Source organism: Lupinus angustifolius, chromosome LG06 (assembly GCF_001865875.1).
Source record: "Lupinus angustifolius cultivar Tanjil chromosome LG06, LupAngTanjil_v1.0, whole genome shotgun sequence".
In the NCBI taxonomy this organism is placed as follows: domain Eukaryota; kingdom Viridiplantae; phylum Streptophyta; class Magnoliopsida; order Fabales; family Fabaceae; genus Lupinus; species Lupinus angustifolius.
In genome coordinates this window covers 1,666,412-1,692,015 of record NC_032014.1, presented here as the reverse complement: position 1 = coordinate 1,692,015, position 25,604 = coordinate 1,666,412, and the positions used below count along the sequence as shown (strand labels likewise).

Below are 25,604 nucleotides of genomic sequence, written 5' to 3'. Positions count from 1 at the left end.
ATCATTGGTTATACCCAAAAAATTAGCAAAGTTCACTGCTTTATCCAATCAACCCATTATGGCAAAGATTCTGACAATATTCTGGTTGTATCATATTTTTCACCCAAAAAAACTCAAATCATGAAACCAGGGACAAAGGCTTTTCCATCCTCATACAAAAAAGATAAGTGAAATAAGAACGGTAAATTACATATCTATAGCAAACAACAGTCATTACAGCCCTTCATTGTAGCCACCGAATTCCTTGGTTTATTATTAATTCAAAAGCTGAATAGCATAGATTTTCCCCCCATTGAAAGGATCTTTGCGGAGACATACTAGATTATTTGGACAACAATAAAAATCAGTCATAGGATGCTAGCAACTAGACCAGCAGACTTGGTTTTTAGTTTATTCAGTGTTTAGCATTGATCAAGTTTCTGATGACGTATTGTAAAATGCCTCCATGATTGAAGTAAGCAAGTTCAACCTATCAAAATATCAGCCGGAAAAGGGAAAAGTCAAGGGACAAGAGTATAGGCATGACAGACAGAACACTACCACCAACAAAAATGAAAGATCTAACATACCTCTGTATCGAATCTCAGAGTAGCTATAAATGTTTTCCCATCATCTGTGACCACTGTGACATCTTGACCAGGTCGAATATCGCTCACATTGCTTGGAAGATCGATGGTATAACGTTCATGGCCAGTCAATCCAAGAGTTTCTGCATCCTCCCCAGGCTTAAAACACAGAGGGATGATACCCATTCCTACTAAATTACTTCGGTGAATCCTTTCAAAGCTTTTTGCTATGACAGCTTTCACTCCCTAGGAATAATAATGAACAAATGCAGCATTAGATAGATCATCACAGTACACAAATAAAATTGGTGAGAGTAGAATGGCACCCATGGTGTACCAGTAGCATTGGCCCCTTTGCAGCCCAGTCACGAGAACTTCCACTCCCATACTCAGCACCAGCCAAAATAATCGTATCATGCCCATCGCTCTTGTATTTCTGATCATTAACACGTGTCAATACCGATTAACAATGTGGTGCACATATTTTGATAGACTCAATCACAAGGTCAAGAATCTCTTCCAACCAAAAAATCATATGCAACAAAGAAATAAACAATGATGTCATGGAGCATCATTATTCTTAACTGTGTAGTTTAGAATAATTACCGTTGCAGCATCAAAGACTGATAACTTCTCCCCAGAAGGAATATGAATGGTTTTAGGTCCCACTTCATTCAAGAATTTGTTGACAATACGAATATTGGCAAAAGTTCCCCGTGCCATCACCTCATCATTCCCACGGCGACTTCCATAGGAGTTGAAGTCTCGTCTATCAACCCCACGTTCCGTAAGGTATCTGGCTGCAGGACTGTCCTTATGTATGCTACCAGCTGGAGAGATGTGGTCAGTGGTAATACTGTCTCCAAAGTTGAGCAAACAGTAAGCGTTCTTAACTCCATGAGCACCTGGGGGAGACATGCTCATATCTTTAAAATAAGGTGGTTCATGAATATAAGTTGATTCAGAATCCCAGGCATAAAGAGAACCAGATGGAACAGATAAATTATTCCACATGGGATTTCCTTTGGTGATTGCGTTGTATGTTTCCCTAAACATATCGGGCAGAACACTGGATTGTACAACCTGAAAATTGGAAAAATAAGAAAAATTTGTCTACAAAATATTTTTATTTGCATGGACAAATCATAGTTAAATGCATTGAGCCACTTACGTTGGCTATTTCTTCACTGGATGGCCAAATATCCCTGAAGAAGATCTTTGTTCCATCATTCCCTATCCCAATTGGTTCAGTGTCAAAGTCAATGTCCACCTGCAGAACAGTGTCCAGATTAGAAAGCAAGGGCAAACTTTGAAATGAATGCTTGGACTCAATTTACTAGCCACATACTGTGCCAGCAAGGGCATAGGCAACAACAAGCGGAGGAGAAGCAAGGTAATTAGCTCTTGTCAATGGATGAACTCGACCCTCAAAGTTCCTATTTCCAGACAATACAGCTGCTGCTACAATATCTGGAACATTCAGAAAACCAATGTTTAGGTAACATGAGAGATTCTTAAGTGATCATTAAAAAAGCACCCACTTAAAAAAGATATGTACCATTCTCGGTAATTGCAGATGCAACAGCTTCATTTATATCCCCTGAATTTCCGATGCATGTGGTGCATCCATACCCAACTATGTTAAACCCTAGCTCATTCAAATACTTCTGCAAGCCACTGCAGGAGCAATATATAATTCAGGAAAAATGGTATTTCAGTGACATTAATATAATGCCAACGTGTTGTAGGATCATATACTTTCACTGTATTCTAAAGAATACCTCCTCTGCAAATACTTAGTTACAACACCAGAACCTGGAGCAAGACTTGTTTTAATCCATGGCTTCACCTGATAGTCAGTGTATTGGAATATTTGCAATCCATTAGTAGCCAATAGCAAATTATTGTAAAAAAGAAAAAAATGTTAGCACATCATGTATTCTATCAAATATGTCTCTAAGTACTAGGCTTAAAGTCTTACAATAGCCAGAATAAACACATGGTTTTCCTTAATTAATTATTTGCCTATGGCGAATAAAGGGAATGATGTTGCATTCAACAATGGTTTAAATATATAAATGTGATCACACATAAAAGCACGATCATGCCTGTCTACCCAATAGCCTAACTATAGCATTGGAGTATCTCACAAGGTACACCCATTATGTAGAGCGTATAATATGTGCAAGCGTATCATTGTCCAGTAATCACAAGGTTAAAAAGATGCAGGTACTAAACACAGACATCTACTAACCTGCAATCCCAATTCACGTGCTTTCTTAGCAACCAATGCAGCTCCAAGCATTACACTAGGATTTGAGGTATTTGTACAGCTGGTGATTGCAGCTATAACAACATCCCCATGCCTAAGATGTGCTGGTGTCCCATTGAATGTGAACTCTGCCACCTTGTTCTGAAATTCTTTTGGTACAGCAAAACCCTGTAAGAACACAATAATATTATACATCAATCATCAAAAATTTAAAATGATTATTGTAATAAGGCAAAAAATAATAAAAAGGATAAAGTTCGGACAAGGATATAATCAAATGCATTATTTGACTTCCTAGAATTTTGGGGGTTGTACTGAGGCAGTGAGCAAATGCAAATTCATATTTCACCCAAGGTAGCCAAAGGTGAAAGCACTCTTAACTCTTAATCACCAAGGGGTTTTAATGACAAAAAGCGGGAGGCACCAAAGAAGTGCAAACCTTACTCATGTTAGAAAGGCATTAAATTTAGACAAAAAAAGAGTAAAATATTTGACTGCTTTGCATTGATTTATCATATTAACCAGTCAAGCATAAATTTTCTTGAGGAAGATACGAGATTCAGATGCTCAAGTTATAAAAATAACTCCCAAAAACTGACAAGTAGTGTAATTTTGAATATTTTTCACCCTTTAGCATCACCCTTAGCAAGTTAGGTGCCTGTTCTTTTTGAGTTCTATAATTTTGTCAACCAGGTCCTAAATACATGCCTCACCTGAACCACTAAGGTATGCCTGACGTGGCAAAGGCATGAACTTAAACCAGCAAGAAGCAATCAACCATTTTGGTGCCATCCATGACACCCTTGACAACAATGATTTATCTTACCCAGAAATAAAAGGAAATACAGCAAAAAGAGAATAAACTCAATGCATGAATCGAAAGATGTCATAATGCTCTATCATAAATTATGTCCATTGACAAAGCATTGATCTCCGAAAAATATCTGATCGCTTTACTTATGGTCTTTCTTGGCCTTCCTCTACCTCTAGAAATTGGACTAACCTCTATTTAATCTACTCTCCTTATTGGGCTTCTACCAGTTTTCTCCACGCATGTTCAAATCACCTAAGGTGCAATTTTACTTCAATCTTGTCAGAGTTGTGGTATGGTGTGATCTCCGATTTTCATCTTTACAGTAGGGTTTGTCCACCTCTTGCTAAACTTACACTTTATATACCTTGTCTTACTTCAACTTATACGGAAACCACATGCTTTTAAAGTCGTACACATAATTATATGAAAATAAAAAATTATATCAATAAGGAAGACGATAGCCTCATACATATCTCTCTTTCTCTGAGCGATAGAAACAAAAAGGTGTAGCCAAGAGTTCAGTGCCAATGGAAAATTGAAGGTGAAGTTATATGCAAGGGATAAGGTACACTAGTTTATATTTAGATGTTAAAAATATGGGCATGGTTCAAATATTTCATACCTTAAACCCAACTTTGTTGTTGAGGCAGGCATGCCAATCTACCTTCATTTCTTTCAAAGGGACACGGTCATGAGGCCTGAAAACATTTAAAGAAAGAGTTACACACAAAAAACTGAAAAGGCACATTAACCTTTAGAGTAAGTTACTCCCCCTCGTCATTTGCACTTACTACACAGACCATCCCTCGATTATGAAGCCTTACACAAAACTCCAGTATTCATAAGAAACATTACAACTAACTCCAAAGTGTTGTTCAACGTCACATATTTGTTAACAAAGTTAATAGTATATAGATATTTTGTGGTCAAATTTAACCTTCGAGACAGATGCACCAAGTGAATCTGATCTTCCCTCTTCTCGGAACATATGGTTGGACAAGGAAGGAATGACATTTTCAAAAAAAAAACTGCTAGGCTTGATAGCATTCTGAAGTTGGTGGTAGTTTCTTTTATGTAGGTTTTGTGCAGTTTTCTAAATAGAGAATAATTGAGTAGTAAATGCAAAATACAAGGAATGGGAGAGTATTCCTCCCCACTTTTAAATGGAAAACATTATGACTATTACCTCTTTGGACCAGAGATACAGGGATCTACATCCTCAAGATTGAGCTCCAAATATGATGAGTACACTCTCTCCACTTGGGGCTGCACAAAAGCAAAATCTCAGTCTAACCAATTTTTTCCAGACATTTCTGGCATCACTATCCCAAAACAATGTCTATGCATACCTCACTATAGTCTACAAACATCTTATTAGCTCGCAAATAGGACTCTATCATAGAAACCTGCAAGAAAGAATTATAAGCATGTGTAGACAACATAAAATAGCATGATGCAAGTGTTAACTTACAGTCTCATCACTTCTGCCAGTCAGTTTCAAATATTGCAAAGTGACATGATCCACGGGAAAGAAGCCCATGGTTGCACCGTACTCAGGAGACATGTTTGCTATGGTGGCACGATCTGCTAAAGTTAGTTCACTCATGCCTTCCCCTGCGTAAGTGAGGTAAAAAAAACCAATTCTTTAAGCACAGACTAATCATCTAGACAAGTGATGCTAAAAAAAATATGATTGCATAAAATAGTATTTACCATAAAACTCCACAAATTTGCCAACAACCCCATGCTTTCTAAGTATTTGAGTAACAGTCAACACCAAGTCAGTAGCTGTCACACCATCTCTTAGTTTTCCTAATAGTTTAAACCCAACGACACCTGGTAGGACCATGCTCATAGGCTGCAAAAAATGAGCAGTAACTAAATATTTTTAATAAAAGCTTACTACCTAAAGAATCAATTGGACAAAACCACGAAGTCAAAATCTACTATTATTAGTAACATACACATTGTTAATAATTCACTGGTTTAGCAGAGGAGGACACTGAAATTTTTATCGAAGATAGTCAATGTACTAATTAATGCTATTCTGAAATTTTAAAAGAAACTCAGAATTCTGCGACAAATTAATATGCCATTGTTACCTGGCCAAGCATTGTAGCTTCTGCTTCAATTCCACCAACTCCCCACCCAGCAACACCCAACCCATCTATCATAGTTGTGTGTGAATCAGTTCCAACAACACTGTCAGGATAAAGCACACCGTTTGTGTTGAAAACGACTCTGCCAAGGTATTCTAAATTGACCTGCGCAATTTGAACTTGCAAAGTTTAATTGGGAAGTACTGGATCGGAAACAAAGCAAGTTTTTATCCACGTGTAAAATAAAAACATTCATAAATTAGATATTGAAGAACGGATCAAATATTACAAATCCAGACATATTTATAAGTGGCTACTAAATGATGCAATGACCTGGTGGACTATCCCTGAGCCAGGAGGAACAACAAGCATGTTATTGAATGCATTTGAACCCCATTTGAGGAAACCAAATCTTTCCTTGTTCCTCTGGAATTCAAGCTCCATATTTGCCTGAACAGCATTTTCTGATCTTGCCACATCAACCTGAACTGAGTGGTCAATGACAAGATCTACAGGTACCTGATAGCAAACAATTTTAAAATCATTATCTAACCCAAACCATAAATAACTAAGAAAATCAATATTAATCTAAATCCGTTAATGTGCACGAGCAAATGGCTTACCAAAGGATTAATTTTATTAGAATCACCACCAAGCTTGTTCATTGCATCTCGCATACAAGCAAGGTCAACAACAGCAGGCACCCCGGTAAAATCCTGAGAATTACATTCAAAGCTCAATGAATTTTACAAATAAAGCCAATATTATAGGAATCTTATAGAAACAACATCACTAATGTACAATAGAAATCCCTAGCCCAAAGCATCAATATATTCATGCTCTCACCTGTAGAAGTACTCTGGCTGGCTTGAATGGAATTTCCACCTGTTTCGGAGAGGTATTCTCCCAATCAATAATCTTCTCAACATCATTACTTTTAACTTGAAACTCGTCGCAGTTACGAATTGCAGATTCCAAAAGTATCCTGATAGAGTAAGGAAGTCTATCTGCAACACACACATGAATATCACCATCAATTCAACATCAGCCTAATAAAGTTGCTACACTACATTACATTACTCACCATCTCTTCTATCCCATTAACAACAATAAAACATGAAAATATCTCAGAAAATGCAACTAGTAGATAAAACCTATGTAATCCAGACTATACTTTTTTACATTGATATTTGATTAGACAGTTATTATCTAGTAATGATAAAATACAAAAAAAATAAATAAACAGAATCAAACAGTGCTTCCATGCTTAATAAACGAATCTAAGAAATGATGATCATAATAATATGAGATATTATCTCTATATCTATATTATAAGATACTATCATATATTGTAATAAAGGTGAATGAAAAATGAAAATGAGTGAATCACCGATTCTAGGATCGTTGAGAGCTGGCAAGCTATAGTAATTTCCGAAAACACCATCACCACTAGGCTTCTCAAGACTCTTCAGAATGCTATTGAAAGGGTTTTGAGTTGCTGCATAAAAAAATCAAACAATTAAGAAGCAAAAGAAATTACAAATATAAATTAAAAAAGGTAGAGAATAATTGAATCGCATATGGTTGAAAAGAAGTAAGAAGTGAGTGAAAAAGTGGATCGTGGTACCCATGGCTGGTTCACAATCTTAGTTCCGTGTAACGAAGAGAGAGAGAAGGAGGAAGAAGAAGGAGTTGGTGAAACTGAAAGTGTTATGAAGAAAGAGGGAGAGGTAGGAAGTGTTAATAAGTCGACACAATTTTGTCCGAGTCGGGAATATAATGTTAATATTTAAAAAGATTAAGAAACTTGTTTATGTCATAACTACGAAATTTAATAGATTAAGGAAGTGGTGTGTGGATTGTATGAAAAAAGTCAAGGAGACAAATTAATAAAAGCATAAATTGAAAAACTAAACTAACACTTTTGCCTAAAATTATAAAATAAACTTATGAAATTTTTTGTAAGTATTCATTTAAATTACTCCCTAATTTTTTTTATCATTTTTAGGTTTCAATTTTTTACAAACAAAATACAACTACTATATCATTTTATTGTTTGTCCATTTCACTACTCCTCCATAAAAATGTTACATTTGCATCACACGCTACTAAAAAGGCAATGGATAAATGTCTTGTGAGTTTAATTTGAATTAGAATATATTAGAATATAATGAGAATGGATGTGATAAAAGGAAGAAAAAGAGAATATTCAACAAGGAAGATAAGGTACATGTTGACTTTCGTGGCACACATGGAATCGAACAAAATTTAATATTTTCGTCAGGAAAAAATGGGTTAGTCTAAATTAATCATTCAGATACATGATAAACACTAAACTAAGATGTCTAATAAACATAACCTAATTTTTATATAAGAATTTGTTAATTTTGATTCTTCAACCGTTGACACGAGATTTTTTCAAATTAGAATTTAATAATTTGAGGAATATTCATTATTTGATATTTGGGTTTTTGTATACGTGTCAAAAAACATAGATTCGAGAATAAAAAGTACAACTTTTCCTTAAAAAAGGCAAAAGGACGCAGATGTAATTTAACTTTGCTTAACTTTCATGAAGACGTTGATGTGATAGATAATAAAAATCATATTTTATTGTCTCTATGCGGTTTGGTCTTTTGCATCAATTATGATTTATGATGCTTTCCTATAATAACAATAAGATTCAGTGTATCTCTCCCATCCATCATAGTTCACAGAAAAAAGGCTTTTGGAAAGCCCAAAAGCAACCCACTTTTCATGCTTATGTTATTCTTATACTTCAACCCACATTTACTCTTATATTATTTTTATTTGTTTTTCTAATATATTATATTTTGTTTAACTTAATTATATTTATTATAATTTTTTGTTTGAAAAATTATACTTATTTCTTTTATAAGGATAGTCAGTATAATATATATATTTAAAGGTGATTTATATATATTTAAAAATTGATGTGTGATTTGTATAATTTTACTAAAACTTAACATTGACAAAGTAATTGACTCAATTTTCTATTACAACATGCCTTGTTTCAACCATTACCTTGTTAACATTTTTTTTAAATAGTTTTTTGACATGTAAATAAGAGTAGAGAAAATTGTACAATTATTGAAATTTAAACCTAAATATTCACATGCCATTCTACTATTTGAACTACATCTACGAAACTAACAAGTTCTTTTAATATCCATATCACACAATTCAGTTTATAAGAAAAGTAAATTATGTTTCATTATAAATGGATGTTGATTAACTTAAAAATGTATGTGTAGTAATAGATGTGTTTATCAATTTTTAATGTCAATTTATCACCTTTCTGCTAAATTAAAACGTGTCTTAAAAATCCAATAAGAACAAAAATTCAAGTTAAAGATATTACTAAAAAAATAATCAAACATAAATCAATTTATACTTTTTGAAAATATGCTTTAGTTTGATGCATAATGGGAAGTTTAATTAAAATTTTGAAGTATTTGTCAGCAGAGTAAATATAAAAAGGCATTATTGAAAAACTAAAAGGTTTTAAAATAAATGCGAGAAAAATAATAATAAATTAACGATAATCTCAAGCATGTCCCTGAAGGATGCTATGCAAGTTTCGTTTTCAAGGCGTCAACTCCTTTTTTTTTTTCTTTTCTTTTCCTCGATCTATAAAAAAGGGAATTTTTTTAAGATATGCACGTCGCATAGTTTTAAATGATCCAAATAAAAAAAGTTCAGATAGCAAACTTAAACAACATTTATTAAAAGTGTTGATTGTAAAACATAAAATATACAAGGTACATAAGAATGAAAAATAACCTAGTAGTGAAGACAAAATTATACAAAATCTATATCTATACTATATATAAAATCAAAACTTGAAATAAGTATAACCATCATTCTATTTTGCCCTTAATATTTTTTGTTTTTAAAATAAAACCATATAATCATAGGTAACCATAATTAATATATTCCGCTTAAGTTGAATATTATAATAAATACAAAAATTATAACATGAAGTACATCCAATAAAAAATATTATAATTATCTAAAATAAAGAATAAAATAAAAGTGTTGTTTTGTTTCCCCACATGTATCTCGTACTGGAAGCAATTCTATCCGAGTCAGTAACAGATATGTGAGTAACTCGAAATCAAACATATACTAATTATTAATATTAGAGAGATTGAGAGTAAGAAGCTGGTATAGCGTTAAGGCACAGAAGCTTTAAATGCGAGTTGGTTGATACTTCTTTTAATCTGCATTTCTTTATGGCTAAGCAACCCTTCTATTACCCATTTCTCTTCTCCTTCTTCTTATTGTTATATCGTTATTATTATATATATAAACTCTCTTAAACCCAAATTTCTAACACTTAAGAAAACATTTTTTCTTACAATTGTTTCAATTTCTGAGATACCCAGATGGAGTTTTTGGCAAATCCATCACCTTTGCGTTCCTCTTTGTTCGGTTCCTTCGGGAATATCGTTGAAAGGGTTAAACAATTTGGTACCATTGCCGTTTCTGTCATTATTGGAAACATTTTCTCTGCAATCTTCACCTTTTGCTTTGCATTAGGTTTGATTCCCTAATCTCTCTCCCTTCAAATACTTTCAATTCTCATTGCTACATTTCTTGATCTACCTCTCCTTTTGTTTTCTCCTAATCTGTTTGCTCTCATATATTTTTGTTTTATTTTTTGGAGCTTTAATGTTTCTGGCGAATTTTTCATTCTCTGCTTCAGACATACATGCACTTTATTTATTTATTTACTTGGAAATGACCCTTTTAAAAAAAATTAAAAATTGGTTGAAAAAATTGAAACTTGGAGTGTGTGCCATTTCCATGTTTTGTTAGATTGTTCTGCACATGTTTCACTTATGCAGTGAGTTTTGACATGTTCATTTTGAGGTTAACAAGTTTTAATGGCTAGATTTTTTCCTTCTGTAGTGGGGACTTTGTTAGGGGCTGTGACTGGAGCTTTGATAGGCCAAGAGACTGAGAGTGGCTTCATTAGAGGGGCTGCAGTTGGTGCTATATCAGGAGCTGTTTTTTCCATTGAAGTGTTTGAATCCTCTCTTGTTCTTTGGCAATCTGATGAATCTGGAATAGTTTGTCTCTTATACTTGGTGAGTAACTCAGCTTTTTGGGGCATTGTCAAATTGAGTTCTTTTACTGGTTTTATAAATGCTTTGCCTTGTCACAATCTGATTGCATATTTGTAGTCCTTTGAGTTTTAAAGTGCATTTGGGTAAACAGGTTAATTAAGCTCTTATTTAATGAACTTTTTTGGAATTAAGCTAAAAAAGAGCTTATTATTGTAAGCTTCTTTGACAAGCTTTACCAAAATAAACTTAAAAGTGCTTATAGAAAGGTTATAAGCTATTTTCATAAGCTGTTCTGCAACTCACGTTAGTCATAAGCTGTCTATTTATCCTTTCCAATTGTATGTAGTCCTGAATTTACTTTTATCATTTTCACTGTTATGTTGTTTAGTCTAATGTTTTTGAGTTATGCAGGTTGATGTTATTGCTAGCTTACTGAGTGGGAGGCTTGTGCGTGAGAGGATAGGTCCAGCTATGTTGAGCGCTGTTCAAAGTCAGGTAATTTTGCATCACCCAAAGGATAAGTGATTACAATGATGAGATCGAAATTTGCCTATGTATTCTCATTTTGATGACACCTTTGTTCTTCTTTATCAGATGGGTGCTGTTGAAACTGGCTTTGACGAGATTCAAAACATCTTTGACATTGGTGGTTCAAAAGGTTTATCAGGAGATTCGGTCGAGAGAATCCCAAAAATCAAAATTACGAGTGACAACAATGTCGATGGTTCTGGTGAAAGAGTTTCTTGTTCAGTTTGCCTCCAGGTTTTTCCTTGTTAATAACCACTGGTAATCTCTATATCATGAAGTGTTATTCAGCTTGTGGATTTCAATGTTTTTGAAATGCAGGACTTTCAGTTTGGAGAGACAGTTAGAAGCTTACCTGATTGTCATCACATGTTTCACCTACCTTGCATAGATAAGTGGCTCTTCAAGCATGGTTCCTGTCCATTATGTAGAAGGGATCTGTAACTTAGTGTAAAGAAAGTTCTTTCATTTTGTTCATATTGTTACTAAATTAGTGTAAAGAAAATTTTGAGATAGAACAGCTTCCACCTCTTGTATATGAAATATGAGTGAATGAGTGTGGTCCTACACCTTTCTGTTCTATTTCATCTTACTTTCTGGAACAATGAACAAAGAACATGAGTCAGTAATCTTCAAAACAGAAAATCAATTAATTTGATTGTGGAGTATTCAAAACTGAAAATGATTTCTCTCTTTTCCATTCATGAATGATAATGGTCATCATCATGACTGAATAAACAAAGTATAAGTTGGGAAAGATTCAACAGGTACACTTGGCTTCTCTACTAAAATAGACTCTCTCTGACATGCCAAATGTTCTTCATTCAACCAACTTAATATACCAAATATATATAAACAAACTAGCAGCAATCAAAAGCATTCCAAATAATACTCATGAAAAAATTGAATACTCAAAGTGGGGCCCTCCTCAGGAAATATTATTATACGATTCAGATTCAAAACAAATTTGTATCATTGATTTGGAAAAAACTGTCCCCCATTTAATTCAAGAAAATATATCTCATGTTGGAAGAATAGTTAGGTACCATTCAATGGGAACTACCTGTTACTTTGTCATGAGGTAGTTACAAGAGTTGGACTTTAGTCTATAACAGCTAAATTACTCAACCAAGCAGCACTACCTTCTGTTGATAGTTTCCTTCTCCCTCCATCTTTCTGTTATTTTTTGTTCATGTCTCATAACCCAAAACATACAACATTCTTACACGCTTCTTGCCACTGCTGCCACTAAAATTTCTTCCAAACATATAGTCTTAGCTTCAACTTGAGCTACATATTTTTCTATAATCTCTCATATCACATATAGCTTTTACCTTTTCCTACCAAAAGAACATAGCTTTAACTTCAACTCACGGCTATGGCACAAAGAGACCTCATATTCCGGGGCGGAAGGCACACCAGTGATCATCAGACACCTCTAACTTTTGCAGCCGGCAACATCATTATGTGAGACTCACATTATGTATGACAAACTTTCCCCTAATATAATATATCTGCAGCAGCTGAATATATTCTTGGTCTTACACTATACTTCATTGAGAAGTTGGACTGCAAGTTGTCTATAGTGAGTGAAAGGAAAGTTGATCATATACTTGCAATAATCATCATTCACTCTTAACAGTACAAATCTATTTTAATGTCTCACTTTTTATGTTTTTCATATTTCAAAAAAAACATTAAAAAATTAAAAGAAGCATCACATGTTGTCATACAGTTGATACAACAGCAACAACCAAACCTTAATCACACTAGCTGGGTTGGCTACATGGATTGGACGATGCCATAACGCTTGTTTGTGACAAAATATATTAAGTTTCCAAGCTGATCTTACTGTTTGATTCAGGTTCTTTCAAAATGGTCTTTTTTGTGGTTGTCATTTCTTGATGTTGATAACCTGATCATCTTATTATGGTGTTTGCTGTTCAATGCAAGAGATTCTCCTCACTATCTTTAGATTTCGAGGATAATGGTTTACTATGTTTGGGCATCATGAAGAGTGATAATAACGTGAATATCATGAAGAAACTAACAAACATAAAGGGATTTGTCTAACTGCACTAGTCAATGAAGAATTCATACATACAGATATACTTCAAACATTGATTGTATTTACTTTCATGCAGAAAACTTCATGGCCTGTAGTTTGGAATGAAACAGGTATCCTTAGGTCACGGGTTCGAATCCTGTATGTCGGATTCTTTTTAATCATTTTTCTAATAATTCATATAAGGTACCGTTCAATTTTGCTTCTAACTATTTCTTCATCTTTTCCCAATAAACCTCATAATATCTCCTCATTCTCCTGCTCTGAATCCATCAAACCCATCTAATGAGACTATGAGTCTCAGAACAAGAGCCAGTGCCAAGAAAAGTTGGAGCATTTGAACTGTAATGATGGTGTGCATTAGAATTAGAGGACACAGAAGATGTTTGATGTAAGAGACAATGAGTGGTTAATGAGGGTAATGCAGAGTTATTATTTTTAGTGTTCCACAGGTTTTCTTGAACGGTTTTTGCCTCTCTGCATGTGTCTCTCAGTGTACTTAGAATCTGGGTATGCCTCTTTTGAGCACCTCCATTTCTTACCATCTGTTCTTCTGAATCCAGCTTTCCAAAACAACCATTTCCAAGAAAGAACTTTTTTAAGTGAACCAAACACCGTTCAAGTATATCCACTATCTCAGATGAGTGAGATGCAATGTGAGATAGATCTATGTAACTTTTTTTCCATAGATGTATGACAAGGTGATGCTCACTACAAATGATTAGATGGCTAAATTGAATATAGAAAATTAATGGCAAAAATTATTAGATGCAGGTTGTATAGCTAGGACAAAGTAAAAAGCTAGGACAAAAATTATTAGATGCATGTTGTACAGCCAGGAGAATTTCGGAGAAGAAATGCGAGTGACAAAGAGGTTATCATCAAAGAACTAATATAAAAAGAACCAATTAATTAGTTCAATCCATAGAGGAAGGTCAAAGGTGACACATAACCAAACAACATAGAATCTCAAGATCAGAGAGGAAGTTCAATCCATATTGGAGTCATACAATACATCAGGCCTTGGAATAATTGTTGGCTGTAAAGTGAATATGGATGAACCCCCAAACTCCCATGTCAAACCTAGCACCTAAAAATAGAAGGCACATAGAATATCAAGGTCATGTATGCATATAAGCAGAGGTTGTTATGCATTTGTGCTTAATCATTCATTACCTTACATAAAATCCATGCGAAGTACTATTACAGTACTATAATTTCATGAACACAATCAATTGTAAAATGAGAAGGCTTTACCACATGCTTGGTAAAATCTAGAACAAATATTGTAGTGATATAAAACTTACATTGCAGTCAAGTTTACCCAGGCAACACACTGTTCTCATGTTGTGAAGTACCATCGGGTCCAAAAGAATAACCCACCATTCATCAAAACTATAACTTTCATGATTTATCCATTGCTATTTAACTATGCAATCAAAATTATGATGAAAACCAATATATACATATTGACTAACCCAGAAAGCACCAGGTTTCAAACAAATTGGTCAATTAAAAGCCTTTATAATAATCAAATAAAAACAAAGATGGTCGGTATCTAATACCTGTAACAACAAGAAAACATCTATTCAAATATGGTATAGTAACATACCTTATGATTCGTAATAGTAAATCACATCACGTCCAAAGGTAACTCAAAAGCCTTTCAAATTAGTGAAATCAAAATACAACAGAATTCCTCAGGAAAGTTTCATGTCCAGAAATTGTCGCTGTCCAGTTTTAACCAAACATAACATTAAGCAACAAAAAACCCGATTTTTCTTCCTTTAAATCTATCACTTTGAAGGATTATGTAATATTTTCTTACTACACTGCTTGGCCATTTAAACATGAGATGGAATTTTCTGAAAGCAATAAGAACATTAATAAAAGTAGCACCACCATCATAAAAAAATGCTCAAAATTTATTTTAAACTTTGAGGTACCTTAATCATTATCTTTTCAGATGATAACTCTCTGCTCATTAATTGTCCTTACTTAGCAGTGAAAGCCTTGTCGGATGGTAGGAAAGAAAACCCATCAAGAAGCCTGAGACACTTTAAGCCCCCATTTTCCCATCAAGAACTCGACAAGGTGATAAAACGATTAGATGGCTAAGTTGAATAGAGAAAATTAAGGGCAAAAATTATTAGAAGCAGGATGTATAGCTAGGACAAAGAATAAAAAGTACCTCCAATTATCAGTGTTAAGTTATAAAAACTAACCCAGGAGAATCTTGGAGAAGAAATGCTAGTGGCAAAGAGTTTATCGTCAAAGGCTAAGCGATATAAAAATAACCAATTAATTAGTTCAATCCATAGAGGAAGGTCAAAGGTGACAAATAACTAACAACATAGAATCTCAAGATTTGAGGAAGTTCAATCCATATTGGAGTACACAATGCATCAGCCCCTGGAATAATTGTTGGCTGTAAAGTGAATATGGATGAATCCCAAAGTCCCATGTCAAACCTAGCACCTAAAAATAGAAGGCACGTAGAATCTCAAGGTCACATATGCATCTAAGCAGTGGTTGTTACACATTAGTACTTAATCATTACCTTCCATAAAATCCACGCAATATACACAGTACTACTACAATACTACAAATTTCATGAACACAATCAATTGTAAAATAAGAAGGCTCATTTTTACGATATGCTTGGTGAAATCTAGAAATAGTTGAAACTCCAACCAAACATATTATCAATATGCCCAAACATATTATTATTAGCATAGTCCGCATATATGAAAAGAAGTAACATCAACAACAATAACTAACTTCTCTTCCTTGAGTTTCACAGGGATATTTCATTTCACTCTCCCCATAATCAAACTAGACTACAAAAATCCTAATTCAAGATGAACTTAAATGACCTAGTGGCTAGACAGAGTTAGATAAAAGCCGGTTAGATAAGCCATCCATAAATATGTGAAGGCATATATACAATAATCATATTCCTATTACTCTGTCACATGTATGACCATTTGTTAAAGTCATCTCCTATAAATATAGTATCTTCGAAATCATGTTCATGAAGCTTACATTTATCAATAACTTAATAAAACTACAAGCTGAATTTACAAATTTTGTATTTCCAAATGAAACCCAAAAAAGGCAGTAGATACAAAAAGAAATAGGTTTAACCTCAAAGAGAATGTCATTGGAATTGTCTCTTCTTTTACTCACATGACATGGAATGAACTGGTGGCACACTATCCCTCGACCCTCATGTGGCAAACTATTGACCCATTTGCCAAGGCAGGGCATTGAAAAGTCACTTTGTCAACCTTAAGAGATATGAAGAGACACGTGCAAATAGTATCACGTGATAAAGGCATCAAGGGTCAAAGATACAATACAAGATTCATTTTATGAATAAAAACTTCATATGGACATTGCAATTAGTTTATCAAACACAAGCACACCATCCAACATAAACATTATGAAATATGAATAGTCATATTGTCATTGCAACTAGGCTTTTCAAGTTTCAAACATACCATCATAGTTAGGGGATTAAGGGACACTACTTACATACATACATATCCACTCCACATTTATCCTTATACAACCTCCAGCATATCATCCTGATTTTACGCAGAGAATGAATTGCAAGTATATGGGATTATGGGCCAGACAAGCAAACTAGGATCTTATTCCCATTTGAATCTACATGCAACTAGAGTCAGGCATATCATCCGATTTCATATTATAATAATTGCATTTAGCAGTCACATAGTCTTAACATCCCCCATCCTTAAAAAAAGAGCTTACATGTACTTTAACTTCATCAACACCAAAGTTCTACCTGTTATGATCCAGTTTCTAGCTATAGCGCAAACCAACCCTTACAATTATTGCTATATACAACTTGGGGGGAAATGAACTGTATTATGCAGAAAAAAACCTGTAATGCAAATCAATCATCTTATAATTTAGGGAATATGAATTGTATTATGGAAAGGGCATATGCCTAAAAACAAGTAAAGCTATAGAATGGAAACTACCCTACCTCTCCATTTGAAAAGTATTCACAACTCTTGCAGGCAGGGAGATAAGCCCAAATGTCCATGATATAGTTCCCAATATTATGTTTAAATGGAAGATAATTGTATCTCTGATCAACTCAGTCCCAATCAAGTATGCCAGTTTAAGTAGAGAGAAAGGCCTTGTCACGAAGAGTATTATGTTAGCCAATAGCTCGGAAATCAACGCCATTGATGATAGAAATGAGTGCTCTTCCTCCTTGATCGTTACATGTTTAAATGCTCTGTGCTGTTGCACTGATATAGTTGGTCACTGCAATATCAATAAGTCCATATCAAAATTATTGTAGATTGAACAACCATGGTGATAATAAACAAGTAGGAAACAATTAGCTACATAATTAGTTAAAAATAGAACTTCAGACATGCCTTGGGAGACAGTGGCTCAACTATAAGACTCCATTAGATACAGGAAATCCACCTCACAGTACAAGTAAATAGCTTCGGAGAGGAAAACTTGATGTGTTTATCACTAAAAATAATTTGAATGAAATTCTATTTTTAGCAACTGTTCTTACCAACACTTGAATCAAAACATAAATACCAAATATGTAAATCAAGATTAGATCATATTTGAAGATGAACGAGTCACACCAGTGATACTTATTGTGTGACTACTTATTGTCAAACCAATGGTAGAATTCTTTTTCAGTAGGATGAATCTGAATTCAGAATCCAATGGCAATACTCAATAATACAGCCAAATGTGGGAAACAGAAAGAAAGAAACCTTTTTCAACTATACATGCTTATGTATTATAAATGAATAACGAAGCATTAGGGACATCCACTAAAAATCCAAATTATCTGCTTTCACACTTGGGTTTGTAAAGCCAATTAAAATTTTGGTTCATCACGATCAAACATTCTTGAATAATCAAGATTGAGATTGAAAACACTCTTGGATTCTTGAATAATTTTAGGGTTTTGGAACAGTGTTTGTAAGATCAAGAAAAACACATTTTCCTTAAATCAAATATACAGTGATTGGAAGATTAAAAATAATTTGTTTTAGAAATGTTACCTTGGAGGATTCATTCTAATGACAAGCTTCTTGAATTCATCATCCATTGTCTTACAATTTTGTGTGTTGTGTTACAATTTTTTAATTTGATTTGAGTGTTTGGTTTGTTGCACTTTCCTTGTAACTTTGGGAACTATGGAGTTTGGTTGTGTGGTGGTGGTGGATTGGTGGCTACCGTCAAAAGCTGAAGCAAGTGTTTCTCAATAGAAAATCAAGATCTATCTCTCTATTCAACCAGAGACATATGCCATTGATAAAGGGTCAGTCAATAAAGGCAGAAAGAGATGAAATTTATGTTCAACCATTAAGGAAGAGAGATGTGTGAGCGATAAAGGGTCAGAAAAGGCGTAAAGAAATCAATTTGTTTCTTCTTTCTCAATACCAAGATTTTCAACCATCGTGAAAACAACAAAGAGGAAAAAAACATAAGAAATAATTATTCCAGGGCTTTGGAAATGATTTTGTTTACCAGCTTAACAAAGACGACACTTACGACCAGAAAGTTCACAACGAAATCAAAATCGAATCATTGCAAAGTCTAATGAGTATGTTTGTTTACAGATAACGGGAGAGTTGTATTTATAGAGGAAAAGGGCAACGTTCAGACGTAAAGGCCACGCAACATTGGGCCTATATTAAATGGGCCTATATTAATCGGGCCTCTATTAAATGGGCCTCAGGTGAGGGTTTATTAAGTGTTAATAGTTATTATCTAATCCAATGCTAAACCTATAGAGTAATAAAAAATAAAGTAAATTACATTGAGACCCCTGAGTTTATGTTTCCTAATTTTTTACGCTTTTATTGCACTGGTCACCATTACACGTGAAAAAGTGTAATCTTTTAAACAAAAAATGTGATAAATACAATTTAATTAAACAAAACATAATATATTGTTAAGACAAATCCAAATAATATATCGTTATTATTTGATCTAATGCTAAATTCTATCAAGCAATAAAAAAATAATCTAATACTATATGTATATATATAATGAAATTAAAGTCGTAACTCCCTTAGCTTGGTGATGTCAAAAGGTTAAAACAATCTTAATTTTAAATATTATTCCATGGTAATTTCAACTCAAGTTTGTTATTTTATTTTGATGTTCTATATCTTGTTCTGACAAATTTTTATAAGTATATCGAAAAATATAAAATAAAATCATTTAATTTTTACGTACCATAATATATTTATGATTATATTATTTATTTTAAATATAAATTATAAATTCTAATTTTTTATTTATTATTAATTTATGTATGAGTTTTCAACTTATATGGCAAGTCAATATCCTTAACTAATTAATTAATGTATAATATTATAATGAACTCGATCAATATACAAAATATTGAATTGAAGTTTTTATGATAACAATATTCCATATCATGTTAATCTCAACTTCTATGTTATTAGAAATATACTCAAAAAACTAAAAATAATAATAAAAAGTATATAATATTGATAAAATAGATAGTCCAACTCATTTGGTTTGTGCTTAGAAAATGGTAGTGAATAAAAAATGAATATGACAATCGGTTTGTTAGATGTTTTTATCTTTTAAGCGGTGAGAACCAGACCGAACAGTTTGGCAATTGACCAGACATGAAAACGACTTTGGTTTGTAGTCTTAACCTAATTATAATTGATCTGCTTTGAACCAGAGAAATTTCAGTCCGACTGTGTTAAACCCAGTTCCACTGCAATAACCCAGGAAGTAAACCAAACGATTCAATTAAAAAAACTAAAAAAATGAAAACCACTCAGATATTTTTTTTACTCTATCCAAAATAAATAAAGGTACGTTATTTCAATATAATTATTAATTATATAAAATTTCAATATAATTATACATAATTATTAATTATATAAAACTTACATTTACATATAATTATATATCTATAGATAAAAACTATTAATATATATATATATATATATATATATATATATATATAAAATGTCCAGTCAAACCAGACGGTTTAATCATTTAAATCGGTTAAACCTAATATGTGATCTTTTCCATTTTGACGATCATCTCAGGTTTCACAACAATGTTTTTAAGAATTAGATTTGACTCATTCAACTTTTTAAACTTAAGTTCAAAAATCTATTTAACTGGAATTCACATCTTGAGATTGATTTTCTTTTTTCTTAAAGTATGTTTTAAAACAACAAAAAACTTTGTAGTTTAGAGATTTTTAAGTGATTTTGGGTATGATTATTATAATTTTTTTATTTTTATAAGAAAGTAAAATAATTAAGTGTAGTCTTAATAATATAACAATTTTTAAAATAAAACCCCATTTCTTGAATGCATTTTCAAAACCTTAAAGCTATATATTATAAATTACTACATTGTTAAAATTACACTTAATTATTTTAATTATATAATTATAGTATAATTTTCTTATAAATATAATATAAACATGCACAAAGTTCTTACAAAACCCTAAATGACAAAACGTTATTAGAAATAAAATAGGAAAAAATGTTGAGAAATGAATTTGACAACCAACTTGTTATAAAATAAAATAAAATGTTGGGAACAAAATTGTTTTACAAGTAGGTAATTTATCACAGAATAAAAGCAGATTTTGTTAAATCTCATGAAGCTAGTATTCAAATGAATAAAATCTCAGGAGGCTAGTGGTGAAGTATAAAATAGGAAGGTAGTATTTAAAGGAATTTGTGTCTTCATTTCATATGGAAAATTAGTGAAAATTGCGAAAGAGAAAAGAGTAATAGTTATGAGGAACTAGGCATTGATCTGAGAATGGATACACTTTTATGGGGAGAATAAATAGACAATGTGTTTTATAATGTTTTATCGTTCTTCAAAAAAATCAATACAAGTGAATAGTGTAAGATATATTGATTGTATATAAATCAATATATTAATAGTACAAATGATTAAACCGATTTAAATGATTTAAATAGTACAAGTAATTTAATAATTATTTATTTTTCTAATCATAAGCAATGATATAGTGATGTATGGAATGCTCCACTCACTCTTTTGGGACATCAAAATTTTCAGGTCAAGATAAAATACAAACCATAGGCCAACCCATAGACCAAATTTAAGGATGCTTAGAACCAAATTAAGGATGCCTAGAATTCTTTTCCCCAGAATAGAGAGTTAGAGGGCTAAGGTTTTAAAAGCATAAAACATGCATACGTCATTTTTTCAATTTAGAGTTTGAAAACTCATTTAATCACTAAAACAAGGATCAAAAATTTTCTTAAAGTATAGTTATAACCAGAGGACATAGATCATCTCTATCCCAATTTCCTATCTCATTTCAATGAAAAAGTTTGACTTAATTAAAAAAAAAAAATCTAAAAACACAAATTAACATTTTTATATTACTTGAATGAAGCTAATTGGTTAAGGGTATAGGGACATACTTATTTTAGGACATATGATCCTTGTTCATAACTAGCTTGAAGTGTGAATAACAGGAACAACTAGATTCCAACCTCTGCACATCCTTTTAGGAGTGTGGTTGGTTTCTAAAATCCTAACATGTCTTTGACTAATGATTGGCACACACAAGAATATTTGTAACTTGTGTTTATTATCATATATTTAAGATTTTAAAAAAAGGTTTTCATCTTGAGATGTTGTGTTTATCATCATATCATCTCAAAAATATTAAAATCGTCACTTCTTATAAAATATTAAACATATATATGTGGATACATATTAAAAAATGGAGGAGTTCTCCTTACTCTTGGAGTAAGTTAAAAACAACTACTCCAGATGTTAACCTTACTCTTCGAATTCTCCACATGTTAACCATCTATATTTGAACTATTAGATTTTCATAAAATAGATGGTTAAGATATGACTCATGAAGTAATTAGATCCCTTCCTTCCATAAATGGAAAACATTATGACTATTACCGCTTTGGACCAGAGATATAGGATCTACATCCTCAAGATATAGCTCTAAATATGATGAGTACACTCTCTCCACTTGGGGCTGCACAAAACCAAAATCTCAGTCTAACCAGTTTTGTTCGGACATTTCTGATATCACTATCCCAAAACAAGGTCTACATATACCTCACTATAGTCTACAAACATCTTATTAACATGCAAATAGGATTCTATCATAAAAACCTGCATGAAAGAATTATAAGCACTTGTAGACAACACAAAATAACATGATGCAAGTGTTAACTTATAGTCTCATTACTTTCAAATATTGCAAAGTGACATGATCCACAGGAAAGAAGCGCATAGTTGCACCGTACTCAGGAGACATGTTTGCTAAAGTTAGTTCATTCATGCCTTCCCCTAAAAAAACCAATTATATAAGCAAACATTAATCATCTAGGCAAGTGATGCTAAAAAGATATCATTGCATAAAATAGTATTTACCACAAAACTCTACAAACTTGCCAACAACCCCATGCTTCTTTCTAAGTATTTGAGTAACAGTCAACACTAAGTCAGTAGCTTCCTAATTGTTTAAACCCAACGACACATACTAGGACTATGCTCATAGGCTGCAAAAATATGAGAAGTAACTAAATGCTTTTAATATAAGCTTACTACATAAAGAATCAATTGGACAAAACCACACAAGCCAAAATCTACTATTACGAATAACATACACGTCGTTAATAATTTACTAGTTTAGGAGAGGAGAAAATTGAAATTTTTGTTATAGATAGTCAATATACAAATTAATGATATTCTCAGATTTTAAAAGAAGCTTGGAGTTTAAGAACAAATTAACATGCCATTGTTACCTGGCCAAGCATTGTAGCTTCTGCTTCAATTCCACCAACTCCCCACCTAACAACATCCAACCCATCTATCATAGTTGTGTGAATCAGTTCCAACGACACTGTCAGGATAAAGCACACCGTTCCGTTGAAAACAACTCTGCCAAGGTATTCTAAATTGACCTGCACAATTTGAACTTGCAAAGTTTAACTGGGAAGTACGGGATCAGAAACAAAGCAACTTGCCTGAACAAAATTTTATGATCTTGCCACATCAACCTGAACTGAGTGATCAATGACAAGATCTACAGGTACCCGACGACAAAGAAAATCAATATTAATCTAAATCCATTAATGTACACGAGCAAGTGGCTTCCCAAGGGGTTAATTTTATTAGAATCACCACCAAGCTTTTTCATTGCATCTCGCATACAAGCAAGATCAACAACAGCATGCACCCAAGTAAAATCCTGAGAATTACATCAAAAGCTCAATGAATTTTACAAATAAAGTCGGTATTAGAAGAAACTTACAGAAACAAAATCACTAATGTACAATAGAAATCCCTAGCCCAAAGCACCAATATCTTCATGCTCTCACCTGCAGAAGCACTCTGGCCGGCTTGAATGGAATTTCCACCTGTTTTGGAGAGGTATTCTCCCGATCAAGACTTTTTTCGACAGCATTACTTTTAACTTGAAATTCGTCACAGTTACCAATTGCAGATTCCAAAAGTATCCTGATAGAGTAAGGAAGTCTATATATATACACATATATGGAGGTTGCTATCATGAGAAAGTTCTCTTTTGAGTTGGTTCACGTTAGCTTTGTGTAAAAATTGGACAAAAATACACTTTAAAGTTGTGTTGGAACTTGGTACTTGGAACAGATTTAATGGGAAGGTTATTTAGTAAATACATTTTTCTAAAACTCAAAACTCTCTTCAACCCCATCCAAGCTCTTCCTTGAGATTAATTAAACACAAGAAAAAGCCACGAACACACCCATGAAAAATGGCACCAGCGCAATAATGAGACATCACTAAAAATGGCCCCAATGCCGAAAAGCAATAAAAGTAATAGAATTTGTGACCCAGGTAGTTGAATTGAATAGCACTAAGACGCGGGGTGAACTTGTGTTTACAAGTATAGCCTCCAAAAATAAACTAAGATTTATATCCAATCTTGAATTTCATTTTTTTAATAGAACAACCAACAAAAGAAAAATAAGAAATAGTGTGTATATATATATATATATAAAGAAACTGGACTAAAAAAGGAAGACAAGATAACAGGGGTTTCACGTTCACGGAAGAGAAGACCAAGACCTCCCCATGGAATCGACAGAGGACAATTTGACAAACAGAGTTGGCATGACTGGATAGTGAGAACTGGACAAAGGGGAGCAGATCTGGACTGTGAATAGTAGCTAGTGAAAATTGAGTGTGATGGGCACAGATGCATATAGTGGTCATTGGTGATGGGGGCAGACTGTTCAGGCAAAGAGGACCGAACTTGAATTCCTTTTGGCGTTGAATTGTTGGGAAGACGGAGAGAGATGGAATTTAGTTTTACTAAAATAACTTTTTAGGATTATTATGACATCCAAATAATTAAAATTTGCCTAAAAGTTAAAACTATCTGTTCAACTAATCATCGACTGTGAAAAGGCATTGACAATCATTCACGGATTGCAATACAAAGAAACAAGCACTTCTCATATCAATAGAAGCATACCTCTCTCCATCTTTCATGTTATCATGATCATCAACCCAAAACAGATGTGAGCATGCATAGACAGCTCTGCATTGATCTCGCTTTTTTAAAAGCTTTGCTGAATACTGTCCAGTGAAATGGTACAAGATTAGTAGAGAAGTAAAAATGAGCACCAAGTAAATAACGGAATTCAATACCCATGTGGCCTTGTGTGTTAAAGTATCCCAGTTCTCAATAAGGAAGATGTGCATCCTTTGAAGATGTGCCCTGGAATCCTAGTGTAACAACACAAAAGTATGATGAAGCAAGGAAAGCCTTGCCGAATGGCAGTGAAAGAAAACCTATCAAGAAGCTAGAGACACTTTAAGCAACATTTTCCCATCAAGAACTCGACAAGGTGATGCTCACTTCAGATTATTAGATGGCTAAATTGAATAGAGAAAAATAAGGGCAAACATTATTAGACGCAGATTGTATAGCTAGGACAAAGAATAAAAAGTACCTCCGATTATGGTATTAAGTTATAAAAACCAACCCGAGGAGAATTTTGGAGAAGAAATGCCAAAGGCGAAGAGGTTAACATCAAAGGCTAATTAACATAAAAAGAACCAATTAGTTAGTTCAATCCATAGAGGAAGTACAAAGG

The 25,604-nt window shown here is 33.2% G+C and overlaps 2 protein-coding genes and 1 long non-coding RNA gene across 5 annotated transcripts; 1 reads left to right on the top strand and 2 right to left on the bottom strand.

The window, feature by feature from the left end:
- LOC109348758 (aconitate hydratase 1-like) lies at window positions 69–25,224 on the bottom strand. Of its 2 annotated transcripts, XM_019589308.1 has the most exons (20): window positions 7,379–7,477; window positions 7,142–7,249; window positions 6,598–6,758; window positions 6,375–6,467; window positions 6,085–6,270; window positions 5,755–5,916; window positions 5,366–5,510; window positions 5,124–5,266; window positions 5,002–5,058; window positions 4,839–4,918; window positions 4,275–4,350; window positions 2,821–3,006; window positions 2,348–2,415; window positions 2,125–2,243; window positions 1,915–2,036; window positions 1,738–1,836; window positions 1,173–1,649; window positions 904–1,002; window positions 570–812; window positions 69–469 (listed from the first exon to the last, which is right to left on the bottom strand). In XM_019589308.1, exons 1-20 carry the CDS (start codon window positions 7,380–7,382, stop codon window positions 395–397), a joined length of 2,703 nt encoding a protein of 900 aa, XP_019444853.1. In that variant the 5' UTR covers window positions 7,383–7,477; the 3' UTR covers window positions 69–394. The 2 variants fall into 2 exon arrangements, with proteins under 2 accessions (XP_019444853.1, XP_019444852.1); XM_019589307.1 differs by lacking the exons at window positions 6,375–6,467; window positions 6,598–6,758; window positions 7,142–7,249; window positions 7,379–7,477 and adding exons at window positions 23,621–23,713; window positions 23,844–23,982; window positions 24,980–25,224.
- Window positions 9,945–11,978, top strand: LOC109348759 (NEP1-interacting protein-like 1). Its single transcript, XM_019589309.1, has 5 exons — window positions 9,945–10,314; window positions 10,687–10,865; window positions 11,256–11,339; window positions 11,439–11,606; window positions 11,691–11,978. Exons 1-5 carry the CDS (start codon window positions 10,161–10,163, stop codon window positions 11,811–11,813), a joined length of 708 nt encoding a protein of 235 aa, XP_019444854.1. The 5' UTR covers window positions 9,945–10,160; the 3' UTR covers window positions 11,814–11,978.
- LOC109348761 lies at window positions 14,447–19,040 on the bottom strand. Of its 2 annotated transcripts, XR_002107797.1 has the most exons (4): window positions 18,507–19,040; window positions 17,450–17,736; window positions 15,381–15,912; window positions 14,447–14,524 (listed from the first exon to the last, which is right to left on the bottom strand). It is a non-coding gene; the product is annotated as an uncharacterized LOC109348761 (long non-coding RNA). The 2 variants fall into 2 exon arrangements; XR_002107798.1 differs by lacking the exons at window positions 14,447–14,524; window positions 15,381–15,912 and adding an exon at window positions 15,921–17,344.

What these genes read in the sequence shown, in the direction of transcription:
- LOC109348759 (XM_019589309.1), top strand. Translation starts at nt 10,161, where the DNA reads ATGGAGTTTTTGGCAAATCCATCACCTTTGCGTTCCTCTTTGTTCGGT. An exon ending in CACCTTTTGCTTTGCATTAG is followed by an intron (nt 10,315 to 10,686) that starts GTTTGATTCCCT and finishes TTCCTTCTGTAG; the next exon opens with TGGGGACTTTGTTAGGGGCT. An exon ending in TGAGCGCTGTTCAAAGTCAG is followed by an intron (nt 11,340 to 11,438) that starts GTAATTTTGCAT and finishes CTTCTTTATCAG; the next exon opens with ATGGGTGCTGTTGAAACTGG.
- LOC109348758 (XM_019589307.1), bottom strand. Translation starts at nt 25,209, where the DNA reads ATGCACATCTTCCTTATTGAGAACTGGGATACTTTAACACACAAGGCC. An exon ending in CTAATAAAATTAACCCCTTG is followed by an intron (nt 6,271 to 23,620) that starts GGAAGCCACTTG and finishes GTTTGCTATCAG; the next exon opens with GTACCTGTAGATCTTGTCAT. An exon ending in GCTCAGGGATAGTCCACCAG is followed by an intron (nt 5,917 to 6,084) that starts GTCATTGCATCA and finishes CAAATTGCGCAG; the next exon opens with GTCAATTTAGAATACCTTGG.